Source organism: Palaemon carinicauda, chromosome 45 (assembly GCF_036898095.1).
Source record: "Palaemon carinicauda isolate YSFRI2023 chromosome 45, ASM3689809v2, whole genome shotgun sequence".
Taxonomy (NCBI): domain Eukaryota; kingdom Metazoa; phylum Arthropoda; class Malacostraca; order Decapoda; family Palaemonidae; genus Palaemon; species Palaemon carinicauda.
In genome coordinates, this window is record NC_090769.1 from 26,529,834 (window position 1) to 26,548,199 (window position 18,366).

At 41.5% G+C, this 18,366-nt stretch overlaps 1 protein-coding gene across 2 annotated transcripts in view; it reads right to left on the reverse strand.

Moving 5' to 3' along the window:
- Positions 1–18,366, reverse strand: part of LOC137634781 (uncharacterized) — a 129,440-nt gene that overhangs the window by 39,047 nt on the left and 72,027 nt on the right. For both annotated transcript variants that reach the window (XM_068367313.1, XM_068367311.1), the window contains 2 exons: positions 16,719–16,784; positions 11,170–11,247 (listed from right to left, as the gene is read on the reverse strand). In XM_068367313.1, the coding sequence (XP_068223414.1) occupies positions 11,170–11,247; positions 16,719–16,784 (144 nt within the window). The remainder of the gene's footprint in view (positions 1–11,169; positions 11,248–16,718; positions 16,785–18,366) is intronic.

Genomic DNA, 18,366 nt, shown 5'->3' on the forward strand with positions numbered 1-18,366 from the left:
CCTTGGTCGTCTCAAAAGACTTAAGGAGGTCTTGCAGATCTTTATGTTTGGAAAGATCTAAGCCTCTATGCCGGAAGACCGATGCCAACATGCTTCTGTAGCCCTTGATAGTGGGAGCTGAAAGGGATCGTCCTTTTCTCAGGTATAAGAGAAAAACAGCTATTTGAGCTACAGAGGTACTGGTCGAGGATACAGAAACTGACTTGCACCAGTCTCGGAAGACTTCCCACTTCGATTGGTAGACTCTAATGGAAGACGCTCTCCTTGCTCTAGCAATCGCACTGGCTGCTTCCTTCGAAAAGCCTCTAGCTCTCGAGAGTCTTTCGATAGTCTGAAGGCAGTCAGACGAAGAGCGTGGAGGCTTTGGAGTACCTTCTTTACGTGTGGCTGACGTAGAAGGTCTACCCTTAGAGGAAGACTACTGGGAACGTCTACTAACCATCGCAGTATCTCGGTGAACCATTCTCTCGCGGGCCAGAGGGAAGCAACTAACGTCAACCTTGTCCCTTCGTGAGAGGTGAACTTCTGCAGTACCTTGTTGACAATCTTGAACGGTGGGAATGCGTAGAGATCCAGATGTGACCAATCTAGGAGGAAAGCATCTATATGTATTGCTGCTGGGTCCGGGACTGGAGAGCAATAGATTGGAAGCCTCTTGGTCAGCGAGGTTGCAAAGAGATCTATGGATGGTTTACCCTAAGTGGCCCAAAGTCTCTTGCACACATCCTTGTGGAGGGTCCATTCGGTTGGAATTACTTGCCCTTTCCGACTGAGACAATCTGCCATGACGTTCAAGTCGCCTTGGATGAACCTCGTTACTAGGGAGATGTCTTGACCTTTTGACCAGATGAGCAGGTCCCTTGCGATCTCGTACAACGTCAGTGAGTGGGTACCTCCTTGTTTGGAGATGTACGCCAAGGCCGTGGTGTTGTCTGAGTTAACTTCCACCACTTTGCCTCGAAGGAGAGACTTGAAGCTTTTCAAGGCCAGATGTACTGCCAACAGCTCCTTGCAGTTGATATGCATGCTCCTCTGACTCGAGTTCCACAGTCCTGAGCATTCCCGACCGTCTAGTGTCGCGCCCCAGCCCACGTCCGATGCGTCCGAGAAGAGAACGTGGTTGGGAGTCTGAACAGCCAGGGGAAGACCCTCTCTTAGGTTGATATTGTCCTTCCACCAAGTCAGACAAGACTTTATCTTTTCGGAAACCAGGATCGAGACCGCTTCTAGCGTCTTGTCCTTTTTCCAGTGAAAAGCTAGATGGTATGAAGAGGACGGAGGTGTAGTCTTCCTAGTGACACAAATTGTTCCACGGATGACAGCATCCCTACCAGACTCATCCACAGCCTGACTGAGCAGCGTTCCTTCTTCAGCATCTTCTGGATGGATAGCAGGGCTTGATCTATTCTGGGGGCTGATCGTCTTGTTGTTCAGCAACGTCCTCATCAGAGGGTTCCTCATCCGAAAACTGATGAGGAAACGGCAACGGAGTGGGCAACGTCTGGCTCGCTGAGTCCGGTCGCACTGGTGCATGCGTGACGGAGCCGGACGCAACATCATGGAACTGCTGCACAGTCTGTGAACTGTCAACAACCATGGGTGCGCGAGGAAGCACAGCGTCCACCCGAGACTGTCTAGACCGTCTGGGTTGTGCAGTCAACACCCTACCGGGTTGCTGAGGTTGACGCACTGCGTCAAAACAAGTCACCTCTGCTGGTTGTTGAACGTCCTGAACGTCAACAACCACCTCCGAGCGTCGCTTAACGACAACGTGCGGCTGGCAACCCACACTGGGTCGCATCGGTGGAGGAACCACCTCAACTGGCAGACGCGAGTAGGTTACCTCAGCGTCAACAGGGCACACAACCGACCGGTTGGAAGGTTGTTGGCCAGAAGGTTCGGTAGCAACCTTCTCCGCATTAAAGTCCTCTATCAAGAACGCAAGCTTGGACTGCATGTCTTGCAGCAAAGCCCATTTAGGGTCTACGGGAGCAGGTGCGGCCACAGACAGGGTTAGCGACTGAGGCGGTACCGCTTTCCATCCCTGAAAGCCTTGTTTATGCATGACATAATTGTACAGCAAAACTTCAAAGGCTCGAAAACAGCTGGGAAGTTGACCTGTAAAAAACTTGGAGCGTCTCCTGGCCAGGCGCCAGGGAGAGTCTACGAGAATTGAGAAGTCTATCTGGGCAGAGGCATGAACTCCCAAGCCGAGAACTTCTCTCGTGTCATATCAGACTCTCGCTCTATAAGCCAGTTTAAAAGAAGGGAAAGCAAAGGCTGTATCCCCCAAACTCCTCCTGGTGAAAAACCAGTCGCCTAGCCAACGTAAAGCTCTCTAGGAGAGCGAGAGAGCACTAGCTTAAAAACAACGGCTTCGAAGTAGCTAGGCCTAGTGTAAGCTCTGACGTTTAGGCGAACGAGGAGCAGCAGTTACAAAAAGATCCGGACAAAGATCCTTAAAAAATATCATCATGATTTAATTAAAGTCCATAGGGGGCTAAGCAGCTTTAGGCTCCTCTCCATCTGACAGTCCTCAAGGGAATATCAGTAGGAGGGGGAACAGCAACTTCCTCATCTACAGGAACCTTGTCCGATAAAAGCTGAGTCTCAAGCAAGGGAGAGACCTAACGTGGTGGCAATGCTTTACAAGCAGAGTCCACACTCACTGGTGCATTAGTAGCGGACCAGAACGCAACGTCATGTAACTGCTTGACAGTCTGTGAACTGTCAACAACTGAATTGTCAACCACAACAGGTGCGTGAGGACGCACAGCGTCCACTCGAGACTGCTTTGACTGCCTAGACTGAGCAGTCAAAACAACTCTAGAATGCGGAGGTTGACGCACAGCGTCAAAACAAGTCAACTCCGATTGTTAGTGAACGTCTTGAACGTCAACAGGAGCATCAGCCAGTGGCCTAACGTCCAAATGCGGCTGAAAAACCACACGAGACAGCATCGAGTGTGGTTCTAAACAACCTGACTGACGTGACTTAGCTACGCCAACGTCAACAGTAAGCACAAAGGAACGTTAGGTTGGCTGAAAGCCAGGATATCGATGAGATAAACGGCTAGACTCAACGGACTAATCGGCAGAATAGTCTTCCATAAGGGAGGCAAGCATATACTGCATGTCTTGCCATACAACCCATGGAGGATCAACGGAAATGGTTGTGGTAAGAGACGAGGGTAACGTCTGTGACCGCAACACTTTGCCTACAAAAAAAAGACTCTCGGAGTCTGTGTTACGCTTTTGTTAGGCGGCGAGCAGTTATCCGATGACTGCATAGGGTCAGAGCTGTCCTAATGGCTGTAACCAGGACGCTGGACCTGTCCTGAAAGGACTGACTTTCGCTTAAGGGCTTCGAAACCTTGTGACAGGTTTCTTATGCGAAAAGCCTTCGGATGACGAGGAGAAACAACGTCTCTCTCGTCTTATGGTAGGGGAGATCTTGGTAAGATACACCCGATACCATAGAGGGAAAACGTCTGTTCGTTGATCAAGGCTTCTCGAACCCATAAGTCGTTTGACATTACTTCTCCCCTGGGCTTGGGAGCATACAAGAGGTCCCGGACTAGGTGAACGACAGGCACGAACAGACGAACCCTCGGACGCAACACTGTAACACTTTGCGCATATCACTTTATCACTTCGATTTTCTGTTTTGCACTTATTTCACTGAAATCGAAACTTTTACTGATTTCTACCTGAAACACGCAATTCTACCCTTCATTAAAAGGTAGTAATTGCGAAATCAGTCGTATAATGCAAGCTCATTAATACCAGCAAAAAACAGAAAACATATTTTAAGATAAAAAAATCAGTGGCTGGGAAAGAGACTAAACACTAGTTCCTATAAACTACGTTTTCAATCTCTCACCGCACATAGTCTGGGGACGAGAATAAAAAACTAAAAACGTTTTATCCTTCCTCCCCGTACAGAGACTAGGGACGAGAGTAACTCGAGAACAACGTTACCCGCTTGAACGGAACGTTTTCTCTCCTCTCTCTCCCTCCGTCTCTATCTCTCTCTCTCTCTTTCTCTCTTGATTTCGCACCTAAGAGAAGAGCCCAATTATATTTCGTCAAAAAAACATGTTTTTTGACTAAAGGAAAAAACTGAAAGGTTTTTCAATTAAAAAGTTCCTTTAAAAAAGAATTTAAAACATTTAAGCTAAGAAAGAATGAACAAAACGTCAGAATCGATTTACTCTTTCTGCAAAGTGAAACCGTGATACACTCTCTCTCTATCGTAACGATAGAGCGCATGTTGAACGTCCTGAACGTCAACAACTGCGTAGCATAAATAAACTAAACGTTAGTTCATCTTTGAAAACAGTACGAAGACTATCAAAGAAATTCTTTCATAAAATATTACATTTAAAAAGTTTTAAATCCTTAGCTCTTTAAAAGCTAATTACGATATAAAGGGCTCAACGTTGATTAACTTCGGTTTCCAAGTTAGGACCGCCTACTCTCAGGAAAGGTCGCATATAAACAAAACATTAAAATTTATTTTTATATGTTTATAATAAATGGAAAGTTAATCGAAGAGGCCTAATAAAGGCGGAGAGATATAAAATATATAGAGGAAAATCTATAAATAATTTATAACGTGATAAGATAATTACTAAAAGCATAAACACACTTCCGTCTAAGGGAAGGGTCGGCCATTTAAAAGTGAAAGAAAGTCCATACCCTCTTTGTCACCATAATTAAATCTATCCAAAACGAGTTCAAGATTTAAGATGAAGATAAAACACCTGCATTGCGAAAGCTCAAAACTAGAATATAGTACTTCACCAATTAGATGTGAAAAACTCCAGTTTAGCAACAGCGAGTAAAGTACGTCTTGTCGACACCTCGACAGAGAGAAAAATGAGTCTTTGTTTACATGAGAGCTGGGTATCTGGTCGACAGATGGCGCTGTTGGGCACACCCGCAACCTGTGTAGCGATCGCTGGCGAGTTTTTCCGTAGAGTTGTCTGTCGAGCAACAGAGTTGCAGCTATATATTCACCGGCTAAGTTAAATATTGAAAATGACCTTTTTACTAATCAAAGAGCACTCAGTTTATGATTAAACAAAATTGCAATTCTTTTCATCCATCTATCTAAGTCGTGGAAAATGATGGATTATCATTATAATTATTTCCATATATATGATTATCATTGTTATATGTACCTTTATTGCTAATACACATTTAGCATATATGTTGTGTTAGGAATACATGTATGCAAGTATTCTCGTTTATTGGAGCATAGGGAATACTATGTAGCATTTATATTATCTCATGTGGCATGCATTTCATATTTTAATTATCTGGTATTATTGCAATCAGTCTTTCCCGTAGCCCGCCACTGTTTACAGCTCCTCCAGTGTATTACGTTTATTTTGATTATTTTCACTTATTATATGGCTTAAGAACTTACGCAAGTGTTTCTGTGAAAACCTTATTTATTTTATATATAATAATAACTAAGATGGCGCAGTGATTGATTTGCCATAAGTGAATTTCGATCATTTAGTGAACTTCTTCAACCGGCCTGGACAATGCAAGAAGTGTTTGTGTTCATCGTAACCAAGTTCATTAGCAGTTGTGAACCATAACTTCGTTTGGATGTATACACTGGCAGTGACTTTGTTTTGTGATTACAGTGACTCTATATAGGGCTGTGTTTATTTTAGCAATCTGAGTTTAGGGCTAATGTGCGTCGGCCATCTGCAGAGGCCGGAACAAGAGCGTCACATTCATACTCAGCTGCGTTCGAGGGGAGACTAACGGCTCTCGCTGTGCATGCAATAGCCACGGCAGTCACAGTGTTACCAGATACAGCATAGCTCTGTTGCCTCGAGCTATTGTACTCTGTGATTGGCTACCGTTTGTGACGTCATTGTGACGTTACCACTGACGGCATTGAGTGATATTTTCTCTTGGATTTCGTGAGATTTTTCTATTTATGCCGCCAAAACAAGATAAAGGAAGGAGACCAAAGACTTCTGAGGTTTCTCTCCCATCATCCCCAACCCCAACTGACATGACGTCATCTCCAACGCATTCAAGATCTATTTCTCCTTCATCAACCCCTTCAACCATGGATTTTATCAGCAAAATGTTTGAATACATGGATAAAAAAGATGAAGAAAGAAGAAAACAGGATGAAGAAAGAAGAAAAGAAGACAATGTCAGACATCAGGAAGAATTCAAAGCATTAATTGAAGCTATGACTGGTCCCAGGCATACCCTACCCCAAGCAAGTGGTATAGGGTCCCCTACCCCAGCACCATCGTCTGCAAGTGTTCTCCAAGTGCCTAATTCAGCTGTGCAGACACCTAAGGTGACAGTAAATTTGCCTCCACCATTAACCCATGATGTTACTTATAGGCAATACACAGAATGGAAGCAGAGATGGAAGGATTATGCTGTTATGGTAGATTTGGATAATTTACCTCAACCTAAGCAGTTGATACAGCTAAGGGCATGTCTCAGTGTTGAGATGAGACGCTTATTAGAACACAATTTGGGTATTCCACCAGACTCAACTATGCTTTTGGATGATGTTTTATCTCATATCGAAATTTATATAAAGGGTCAGCAGAATGAAGCACTTCGTCGGTTAGCTTTTACTCAATGCAAGCAAGCAGAAGGCGAGTCATTAACAGATTTTTTCGTTCGTTTACAACAGCTCTCAGAGGAGGTTGATTTATGTAAAGGCGTTAACTGTGTGGAGGCTCAAATGAAACATGCTATTTTGGTTGGCATAAGGAATGAAGAACTCACCAAGAAGCTCATTAGCATGCCTACAATAACAACACTTGAGGAAGTGAAGCTGACTTGCAGGGCTTTTGAGGCTGCAAAGAAGACAACGACAGAGCTTAAAGCTTCACAGACTTCAGTGCGTGCCGTGTCAAACTACACGAAGTTAAAGAAGGCATTTGCTAAACCGGAGCAACCTAAGAAAATTCATCAGCAAGAGAAAACTCCTTCTTCAAGTAGCAGATGCAAGAATTGTGGTCAACAGCATAATAGTGACACATGTAAGGCAGTATCCCACAAGTGCAGGAATTGTGCTAAAACTGGCCATTTCCCGTATACTGCCGCATGTCCTGCATTGGCTAAGGAGTGCCGAATTTGCCATAAATTTGGCCACTATGATGTTTGTTGTGCACAGAAAAAGTCAAAGGGACCAAGGGAGTCGAAAGATTTAAAGGACACCAAATTGAACACTGTCAAAATATCTTCTCCAGCCATACGTTCAGTTAATTTACGTCCCCTAAGTTGTCTCTCACCACCTATCAATTTACATGTCACATATGGCAGTAAATCAGGGAAGATCAATGTTATCCCTGATACTGGTGCAGATACCACTGTCTTTGGAGTGCAACACTTACAAGCATTGGGTATTGATGTCAAGGAATTGTCTCCGCCCCCTGAGTTGCAGTTTTCCAACGCCGATGGATCACCCATGGAAGGTAACGTCTTGGGATCAATGGAGGCCGTCATGACTTATGGTGATATCTCATACAAGGGGTATATTGATGTTCTTAGTTCTCTCCCAACACCATTACTGTGTTATGATGCCCTCCGCCACCTGAGGATCATTCCCTGGGACTTCCCACGTCAAATGCAAGAGAGGAAACTTGGCAGGACTTCAGCAGGAACCAGTCAGGTCCCAGTCAGCCAAGTTAATACATGTGAAAAAATGTCCATCCCTCCGCCTCCAGCCACATCCTCACCTGAGGAAGCCAAGCAATACTTCCTAAAGGAATATAGCGATGTGCTAATGACGAAGGAGCAGTTTCATCAAGGAGCACAACTCAAGCCAATGACTGGACCACCTATGCGTATTCACCTGAAAGAGGATGTGAAACCCTTTGCTATCTACACTCCGCGTCTTATACCACTAGCCTTTCAAGAGGACGTCAAGACCGAGTTGAAGACAATGGTAGCACAAGGCATCATTGAACCTGTTGGGGATCAACCATCCCCATGGTGTCACCCCTTAGTGGTCGTGGCCAAACCTACAGGTGGTGTTCGTGTCACCACAGATTTAAGCAAGTTAAATTCACTGGTTTTAAGGCCTGCACATCCTTCACCATCACCATTTAGTGCAATCAGGAGTATTGATCCTAATTCAAGGTATTTCTCCACCATGGATGCATTGTGTGGGTACTGGCAGATCCCACTAGCAGAGGAAGACCAAGCCCTTACAACATTCATCACGCCCTACGGTCGGTATCGCTATCGTCGTTCACCCATGGGATTCAGCGCTTCAGGAGATGCCTACTGCAGGAGAGGTGATATTGCTCTTCAGGGCATCCAACATTGTGTCAAGGTTGTGGATGATATCCTTGTATATGATAAGGATTATTATTCTCACTTATGCAGGCTCAACAAAGTTTTGTTTCGCTGTAGGACTCACAGTATTACTTTAAATGCAGAAAAGTTTGTTATTGCTAGCCCTACTGTATCTTTTTGTGGGTATGCGTCATCTGAAAATGGAATTGCAGCCGACAAGGAGAAAGTTCGAGCTATATCAGAGTTTCCAAAGCCAGCAAATCTGACAGATTTAAGGTCATTCATGGGCCTTACTAACCAATTAACAGAATTTTCATCCAATCTTGCAGCTGCAACAGATCCGCTTCGGCCGCTAATGAGCCCTAAGAGATCCTTCACGTGGACAGCAGATCATGATGCCGCATTTGCCAGTGTTAAAAAGGCTCTCTCTCAGCCACCTGTGCTGGCTCATTTCAACCCTACCTGCCCCACCGTACTACAAACGGATGCTTCTCGTTTATATGGTTTAGGATACGCACTTCTACAAGACCATGGAGAAGGCCGTTTCCGCATGGTCCAGTGTGGTTCAAGATTTTTGGCTGATGCAGAAACTAGGTGGGCCACCATTGAGCTAGAATGTTTAGCTTCAGTTTGGGCTATGAATAAATGTCGCCATTACTTACTTGGATTGCCCCATTTCACATTGGTGACTGACCATAGACCCCTGATACCCATCTTGAATACATATACATTGGATGCAATAGAAAACACGTATTCAGCGTCTGAAAGAGAAAATTTCACCATATATCTTCACTGCAGTATGGCGGAAAGGCAAGGAACATTGCATCCCTGATGCCCTTTCACGTTCCCCTGTGAGCCACCCAACGTCCGAAGATGATATGTTAAATAGTGAAACCCATCTTTCCCTCAGGAGTGTAGTAGCCAAGACTGTGGATGCAATTTCAGATGTGAAGACATCAGATACACAAGATCTTATTTTGAAAGAGATTCGCACTGCAGCACGTGAGGACCCCTCGTACACAAGACTCCTCCAGAACGTTGCCAACGGATTCCCCAGTCACCGCTACAATCTCCACAATGACCTACTACCCTATTGGAAAATAAGGGAGGATTTATACACCGATGATGACCTTGTCCTGTATGGTAGCCGAATAGTAATTCCCTTAGCTATGCGACGCAGCATTTTAAGACGCCTTCATGACAGCCATTGTGGAGTGGAGGCGACTAAGCGTCGGGCTAAGCAGACTGTATATTGGCCTGGTATTAATTCAGACATAGCAAATACTGTCCATGCCTGTGAGCCATGTCAGATAATGCAGCCAAGCCAACAGCAGGAACCACTATTATGCAACGAAAACCCCTCTCGTCCCTTCGAATCAGTATCGGCTGATTTCTTCAGTGTTGCTGGGAAATCTTTCCTGGTGTATGTTGACAGACTATCTGGATGGCCTGTAGTTGTAAAATTTGGTACCAATACTACAGCGGAAGTAACAACACGACACTTCAGTCACATCTTCCGAGACTTAGGTGTTCAAGTAAGGCTGAGGACAGAGGGTGGACCTCAGTTCGCCAGCTCAGAATTCAAGAATTTTCTTACCCGATGGGGTGTTCAACATGTGATATCCACACCTTACTATCCCCAAAGTAATGGCCATGCCGAAGCAGCCGTGAAGAAGGTCAAACATTTTATCCTAAAGGTAGCACCTTCTGGGAACATCGACACCGAAGATTTCGACAAAGGATTATTGGAAATACGGAATACTCCTAACTATGCTGGCCTTTCTCCAGCGCAGATATTATATGGCCAAGCCCTTCGATCATGCATCCCAGCCCATGCATCATCATTCAAGCAGGAGTGGCAAGAAAAAGCAAATGAATATGACCTTCGTGTAGCATCACGTACAGAAGCAGCCAAAATAAGGTACGACAGCCATGCACACCCTTTGGAACCACTCAAACTCAATGATAATGTCCGTATCCAAGACCCCATCTCCAAGCGATGGGATAAGACTGGCATTATTATGGGCATCGGTAGGTCACGAGACTACCATGTGAAGTTACCCTCAGGAAGAATATTATGGCGTAACCGCCGTTTCTTACGCCCTGTACCTCATTCTCCTTCACATTTGCCTGACGAGACACAGCAATCTCCAAAGAAGAAGGATGTTGTCCCTGATACTAGTCAACAACAGCAAAGTGGCACTAAAGCTGAGTATCGGCGTTCACCGAGACGCCATACCCGTTCATATAGCTCATTGAACGCAAAGGGGAGGGGGAGGTGATGGATTATCATTATAATTATTTCCATATATATGATTATCATTGTTATATGTACCTTTATTGCTAACACACTTTTAGCATATATGTTGTGTTAGGAATACATGTATGCAAGTATTCTCGTTTATTGGAGCATAGGGAATACTATGTAGCATTTATATTATCTCATGTGGCATGCATTTCATATTTTAATTATCTGGTATTATTGCAATCAGTCTTTCCCGTAGCCCGCCACTGTTTACAGCTCCTCCAGTGTATTACGTTTATTTTGATTATTTTCACTTATTATATGGCTTAAGAACTTACGCAAGTGTTTCTGTGAAAACCTTATTTATTTTATATATAATAATAACTAAGAGAAAAAATCTAGAGATTTTACTGTCTGCATGCTGAGGAAAATGGACCTAAAATATAATATAGAAAGTTAAATATGAGTTTTGAGAAATTATGAATAGAAGCTTTGTATAATTAAACCTTATTGTAATCTACATTTAGTTGGTAATATTAATTAAAATATTATAGTACTGTATACAGTTGTTCATTATCAAATACTTGTAATACACTAAAAAAAAAAGGGGAGAAAATTACTAACTTTTTGTAAATGCTCATCAAAGATCCACTTTTTATCCTCAAATTGGTCAATTTCAGGAGTTTGGTCTACCTCCTGCGTCTGAAATGAAAACAGCAATTGATGGGTTTAAAATGTAACGTCCACCATAGATTTTGTGAATAAAGGACAGCATATTTAGTAGGATTCTTGTGAGCAATATAATAGCAATGTATTCATTTCTAGGCTAACCAGTTATTCTTAGGAAAACTTTTTCTTACCAACAAAAATTTGCTTATAAAAATGTCCTTCAACATTCACAAATACTATGCAACTAGGATACTACCAGCAAATGATAAAACTCTACAAACATGTTTACAACCCTTCTTAATACAGTACTTAGTTCATCTATTCTCTTGAATACTTATAAAAATTATGAATCTTTAGAAACATGACATAGAATGAAAACATTAGGTGGCTCAGAAAACCAGTACTACTGTATTATATAAATGAATTTTCAAGACCCTGTGTAATAATGGATTTTAGTATTTTCTGCTCAGGCACTATTCTGTATTCCCTATTACAGTGAACTCTCGCTACTTCGCGGTTCGACAATCGCGGATTCACCGCTTCGCGGGTTTTTTCCATAACCCATATATATATATACATATAGCGGATTTTCCGGAAAATTCGAAAATACCGCGAAATCTGAAGACAACCAAATACGATATTTTGTTACCTGTAATTCCATTAATACTGTAATTAGTAATATCTGCTCTTACTGATTGTTCATTGCATTACATATGATATATAATTCAGCACAGAAAGAAATAAAACACGAAAAGAGAATGTGATCATACGATAATACTGTACAGTACTGTACAGTATACAGTACAGTACGTAGTAAAATTAAATCGAACATGAAACGCAAATCAGATGCAGTCATACCATATTAGAATGGTGTAAGGCTGCTGATGGCTACTACTGTACAGTACTACAAATGTAATGGATGTGCTTCTTTTCCATGAATCTTTTGTATGTATACGTACGTAGTAGTGCATCCAATAATATTCTTTGTTGCAAAAATCACATTTCGAATAAGCGTACGAGAGAGAGAGATACATAGAGAGAGAGAGAGAGAGGCACACATCCTACAACAAAAGCGTAAAATAGCGTACGTAAAGCTATTATTATTATTGTTATTATTATTATTGTTGTTGTTGTTATTAAAATTATTATTGTTATTATTATTATCATTATTATTATTATTATTACTGTATTACTGTACTGTACTGTATTATCATACGATAATTCAGTACTGTATACAGTACGTAGTAAAATTAAATCGAACATGAAACGCAAATCAGATGCAGTCATACAATATTAGAATGGTGTAAGGCTGCTGATGGCTACTACTGTACGTACAGTACTACAAATGTAATGGATGTGCTTCTTTTCCATGAATCTTTTGTATGTATACGTACGTAGTACAGTACTGCATCCAATAATATTCTTTGTTGCAAAAATCACATTTCGAATAAGCGTACGAGAGAGAGAGAGAGAGAGAGAGAGAGAGAGAGAGAGAGAGAGAGAGAGAGAGAGAGAGAGAGAGACACACACACACACATCCTACAAAAGAATAAAACACTGTAGCATACGTAAAGCTATTAAATATTGTTATTATTATTGTTGTTGTTGTTAATAAAATTATGATTGTTATTATTATTATCATTATTATTATTATTATTACATTACTGTACTGTATTATTATCATTATTTATTATTATTATTAATACGTACGTTCGGTAGGCGCGGGGCATCTTGTATGAGTTGGTAACCTACGCATCATATACTGTAAGACGGGTTGTGATTGGTTCAAGCGCTGATAGATGACGAATCAGAACTCAAGTTTTGTTATCTAGCCTGTGATTGGTGTTTTGCCATCATCTCCAACCCGCAGCATCTAGGTTCTCGCGGGCCCGGATCGTCCACTCTCTGTTCCCGCGTATCGCTGAGTAGACGTTCTTAAGTTTGTGAATCTGTGCTGTGTGCGACCTTTTTAAGTTGAACTTTTTGTCAAATCCTACTGTAATGGCTCCCAAGCGTTCTGCTTCTCTTAAGGCTGGTAGTGAGCCTAAACGCCACCGAAGGATGATGACGATAGCTGAGAAGGTTACGCTTCTCGATATGTTAAAAGATGGTAGAAGTTACGCGTCCGCTGGGCGCCATTTTGGCATCAACGAATCTACTGTTTGCTATATCAAGAAGGACGAGGCGAACATTAGAAAGACGGCTGCAATCACCTTTAGCAGATCAGCGAAGCGAGTCGTTACAACGCGTAATAAAACGATCGTACGCATGGAAGGTGCTTTAGCTGTGTGGATTGCCGACTGCCGGAAGAAGAACATAGCCTTGGATACGAACACCATCCAAACAAAGGCTTTGAGCTTATATGAGAATTTTGCTGCAAAGGAACCTAAAGACGACGACGGCAACCATGCTGAAGATGATGATGATGCAGATGATCCTCAACCAGGGACATCCACTGATTCCCAGCCTCAGAAACGTTTTTCCGCCAGCAAAGGATGGTTCGCGAAGTTTCAGAAACGCTTCGCCCTGAAAAGCGTTTCCCTGCATGGGGAGGCTGGTTCGGCTGACACTGCCGCTGCTGAAACTTACGTGAACCAGACGTTCAAGAATATTATCGCCGAAGGTGGATACAAGCCGGAACAAGTCTTTAATATGGATGAGACCGGCTTGTTTTGGAAGAGAATGCCGTCGCGAACTTTCCTGTTCAAAGAGGAAGCCAAAGCCTCTGGCTTTAAAGCATTCAAGGATCGCGTTACCCTCGTGATGTGTGGCAATGCTGCTGGATTTTTGCTAAAGCCGGGGCTTATTTATAAGTCGAAAAATCCTCGCGCTTTGAAAAATAAAAATAAGAATCTCCTTCCCTTGTACTGGATGCATAATCAAAGAGCATGGATTACGAAGATGCTGACCTCCAACTGGTTCCATCAGTGTTTTATCCCGCAAGTCAGCAAATATCTCGTAGAGAAGGGCTTGCCATTCAAGATCCTTCTCCTTATGGATAACGCTGGTGGACACACAACTGACCTGTCGCATGAGGGCATTCAGGTTGAGTTCCTGCCACCCAACACCACGTCATTAATTCAACCGATGGACCAGGGGGTTATTAGGGCGTTCAAGGCCCTCTACACGAAGAACACCTTGGCGGACCTCGTTGCGCGTGTGGATGCTGCCCAAGATGATGAGGATGAAGATTTTAACTTGAAGGCGTACTGGCGGCAGTACACCATAGCCACGTGCCTGCAGAATATTCAGAAGGCACTTCAAGAGATGAAACCTGCAACCGTGAATGCGAGCTGGAAGAAGTTGTGGCCCGAGATTGTTTACGACGACAAGGGATTTACTCCGTCGGAAATCCAACACTCAGCAATACGCAAATCTGTGCAGTTGGCTGCCATAATTGGAGGCGATGGGTTTGGCGACATGACGACTGAAGACGTCGACGAGTTGTTGGACTGCCATTCCCAGCCCCTAACTGACGCAGACCTCGAAGACCTGACGAAATCGGCAAGCGAAGAAGAGAGTGAAACCCAGGAAGAGACCCAAGAAAATGTCGAAGAAACGGGCTTAACATTAGAACGGCTTGCCAAGGCCTGCAACCATGCGAAGGAGTTGAAAGAAATGTTGCAAGAGTGGGACGAGGATATGGTTCGCTCGATGCAATTCTGCAACAAGGTTGATGACATAATGACTCCCTACAAAATGCTCTTGGATCAAAAAAAGAAGCAGCGGCAACAACTTCCGATCACAATGTTCTTCCAGCCTCGCAAAAAAGAGCCAGTTCCTCCTGCTAGTACGCCTTCGGAAGAAATTGAAGAAGTTTCCCAGGAAGAAGTTGAAGAGGTGTCCCAGGAAAAGACACCTCCGTCTGAAGAGACGTAAAATACTACCTGGCTGCACAGTAGAACACATCATCAGCTTCATCATCATCATTTCTACTGTGCAGCAAATTCATCGCCATCATCATTCAAGTTTTTCTTCAACTTCTTTCGTGGTGAGTACAGTAACAATCTTTATTTTTTTACTTTAATATTCTTACATTCTAAAACTGTATTTGTGCCTGTTTTATAGTTTAGTACTGTACGTACTGTATGCATTAAGTTAAAGGGAAGGTTTTAAAAGTCTACATGTTGTAACCTATCATATTTTTTTTGTTTAAAATTTACATTTACGTACGTAAAACAATATCTCTCTCTCTCTCTCTCTCTCTCTCTCTCTCTCTCTCTCTCTCTCTCTCTCTCTCTCTTTTATGTTTAAAATTTACATTTACTGTACGTACGTAAAACAATCTCTCTCTCTCTCTCTCTCTCTCTCTCTCTCTCTCGTAAATTGTTTTCCTGCTTTGCTACGTACAATACTGTATGTGCTGTACAGTACTGTATGATTTTATATAGATACGGTAAATTATATTTGTAAGGTAACATATTTTGTAAATGCTTTTACTGTAAATACTGTACTGTATCATTATTTATCACTATCATCATGCGCGTTAAATGCCTTGTTTGTTCTGAGCGTGGTTGTTTACTGAGCGTACAGTACTTTATGACGCCGTCGTTTCAGGCGGCGTCATAAAGAAAAACATTTCATTTGGAAGTCCTAAGAAAAATACGTAAACTAAAACATTGGTAATAAAAAAATCAACATACACTACTGTATAATCAATATAATCGATGCAAAAACTAACCTATACATATATGTGTACACTAAATGAGTTTGTTTCTTCATTATGATCAGAGATGAACGTAAACAAAACATTGGTTGCCATTTTTTATCGTGCTTTTTAGGTGTTTAGGAAACGCATGATATAAAATCGCCTTTAATATTTGTGCCTGTTTTAGTTTAGGGTGCTGTAGTACATGCATTAAGTGTTCTGTACATTAAAGGGTGGTTTGTTAACAGTACTACGTACAAGGGAAGGTTTTAAAAGTCCAAATATACATGTTAAATAAATAGGTAAATATGATGTCACTACTTCGCGGAATTTCACCTATCGCGGCCGCGTCTGGAACCTATCTACCGCGATAAACGAGGGTTCACTGTACATAATTGTTAATAATGTCCGTTATTGCATGTATAATAACTGTGACTACCTTAAACTATTTCCTGTTCTATATCCATTGTCATATAACTGTGAAAAGAACCATAAAAAAGTGGTCCAAGCAATACTTTGCTCTTGTTTTTTATGAGAACTGAAATGATAAAAGAAAAACTGTGAATACCCATAATTATTAATTTGAGGAGTTCCTACATCGACGAATAGGAGATGGCGCATGTAAACTTGCCAGTACTCCATACCATTTTCAGAAATCCATGAGCCTCCTAGTGAATAGTGAAATACGAGTTTCAGTTATAGAATTTTAAGCAAAGGCTTTATTAGAAACTAAAATCTCACTGGTGACTGTTAAAGCAAAGAATTAATTCCTCACTGTCAAATGGTAAGTATTAAACCAAGTGAAAAATAAAAAGAAAAACTACCACTACAGTTAAACAATAGCCATGTTACTTACAGAAATTGGTTGGACAGTCGGCTCAGGGGGCACGTAATCATCACTTTTTCTCCCTTTCTCTTGAACCTGGCGAGATTAAAAAACATTTAGGGCAAATCATGTTGACTGAAAAAGGACTCCCTGAAATCTACTCAGAAATTGTAGTAAAACCACTACTATTATGATCTTAAAAATGGGTTTGGCTTTTACTTCAGAGATATTTTCTACAAAATAATTCGGCAATGGAATGAAAAAATAATTTGAGCAACAATATCATTTAAACATTGAAAAATTCCTATTTTTTACATGGTATCTATTTTCAAGATATCTGCAATTATAGAAATTGGGCAGATCATTATTCCGTTCTAATATAAGTATTGAGGATGTATTTGGGAGGAATTTTTACTTCTCAATTCTTTTACAATTATCAAAGTTCTTGCTCTCATGAGTATTTAATACTAGTATATCGTTTTCAATCTGGATGCCAAAGTCGTTACAAGAAATCATTTGGGTTATAAAGGGGACTATTTAACTTGGGTCAAGTTTCAGTCAAGGTTGTTAAGATTTCCTACCTCTTTCCTTCACTATCCCACCTCTATCAGTAAGTGAGATTCCGCATTATGAATGTCAGAGAAGGTATGTAGAAATAAATGGAATTCTAATAATAAAATCAATTATTTCTATGTTAACCTGGCATCCATAAACAATCACCTATTCCACGACCTCTCCACTGAATAGTGATGTTAAAAGGCTATTGAATATGTGTCGACTTTAAGACTGAAAACACGAAGTGCCAGCAATATATATTGCTGGATATATTCCTAGGATTCCATGTAACTTTTTTCTCAGGTATATTTAGCAGTATTTATACCTTTGAAATGGTGCTTTAAGGAGCATTTCACGGAGCAACACAGGTTGAGCCAAGAAATTGATTTTTCCTTCGTCAAAATCCCTTTTTTATATTGTCTAAATACTCCACTAGAGGGGAAAAACTCACAAAGAAAGAAAAGGGAAAATATCTAGTCTTTTAGCGCAGACGTTAACATTTAACCAGCATCGAGAGAGAAGAATTATGAACATCATGTAAGTAGAGAAATAATTAATTTTATTATCAAAACTCCATCTTCATGTATTTTGATTTTCATAGGTATTATGTACGCCTCTAAGAATCTGGTACCACATTGCATTTTTATCTTATGTAATTGGTGCTGTCTAGTGATGTTTCTGTGTCATGTCACTTTGTGGTGGGAATTTTGCTGCAGCAAACTTGTAAAGGTATCCCAGGTAAAACTAGTCACATTTCATGTCCTTACTGGAGATAGAATCACACTTATGTGAGTTATGTCAGTACAAACATTTTTAATGTGTATTCGTAAAGGTCATAATACTTCCTTACGTTTTTTGAATATCCCAACTAATAAAATATATATCACTGTCCTTGCAACCAAGTTTAGTTATTAAATCTATATAAAAAAAAACCTGATGTCATTCGCATATTTGGAAGCATCTGCACAAAAGCTCAGCATCTTGGCAGTCTCCCTCCTTCACCTGAGACTGATTGGTGGATGTTCTTGGTTGGCAGTGCAAGGCAGACTGGACACAAAATGTCAGAAAGCAATGTCATCTACATTAAAGATCCAAAGACACTAGAAAGGACTCGTCAAAATTC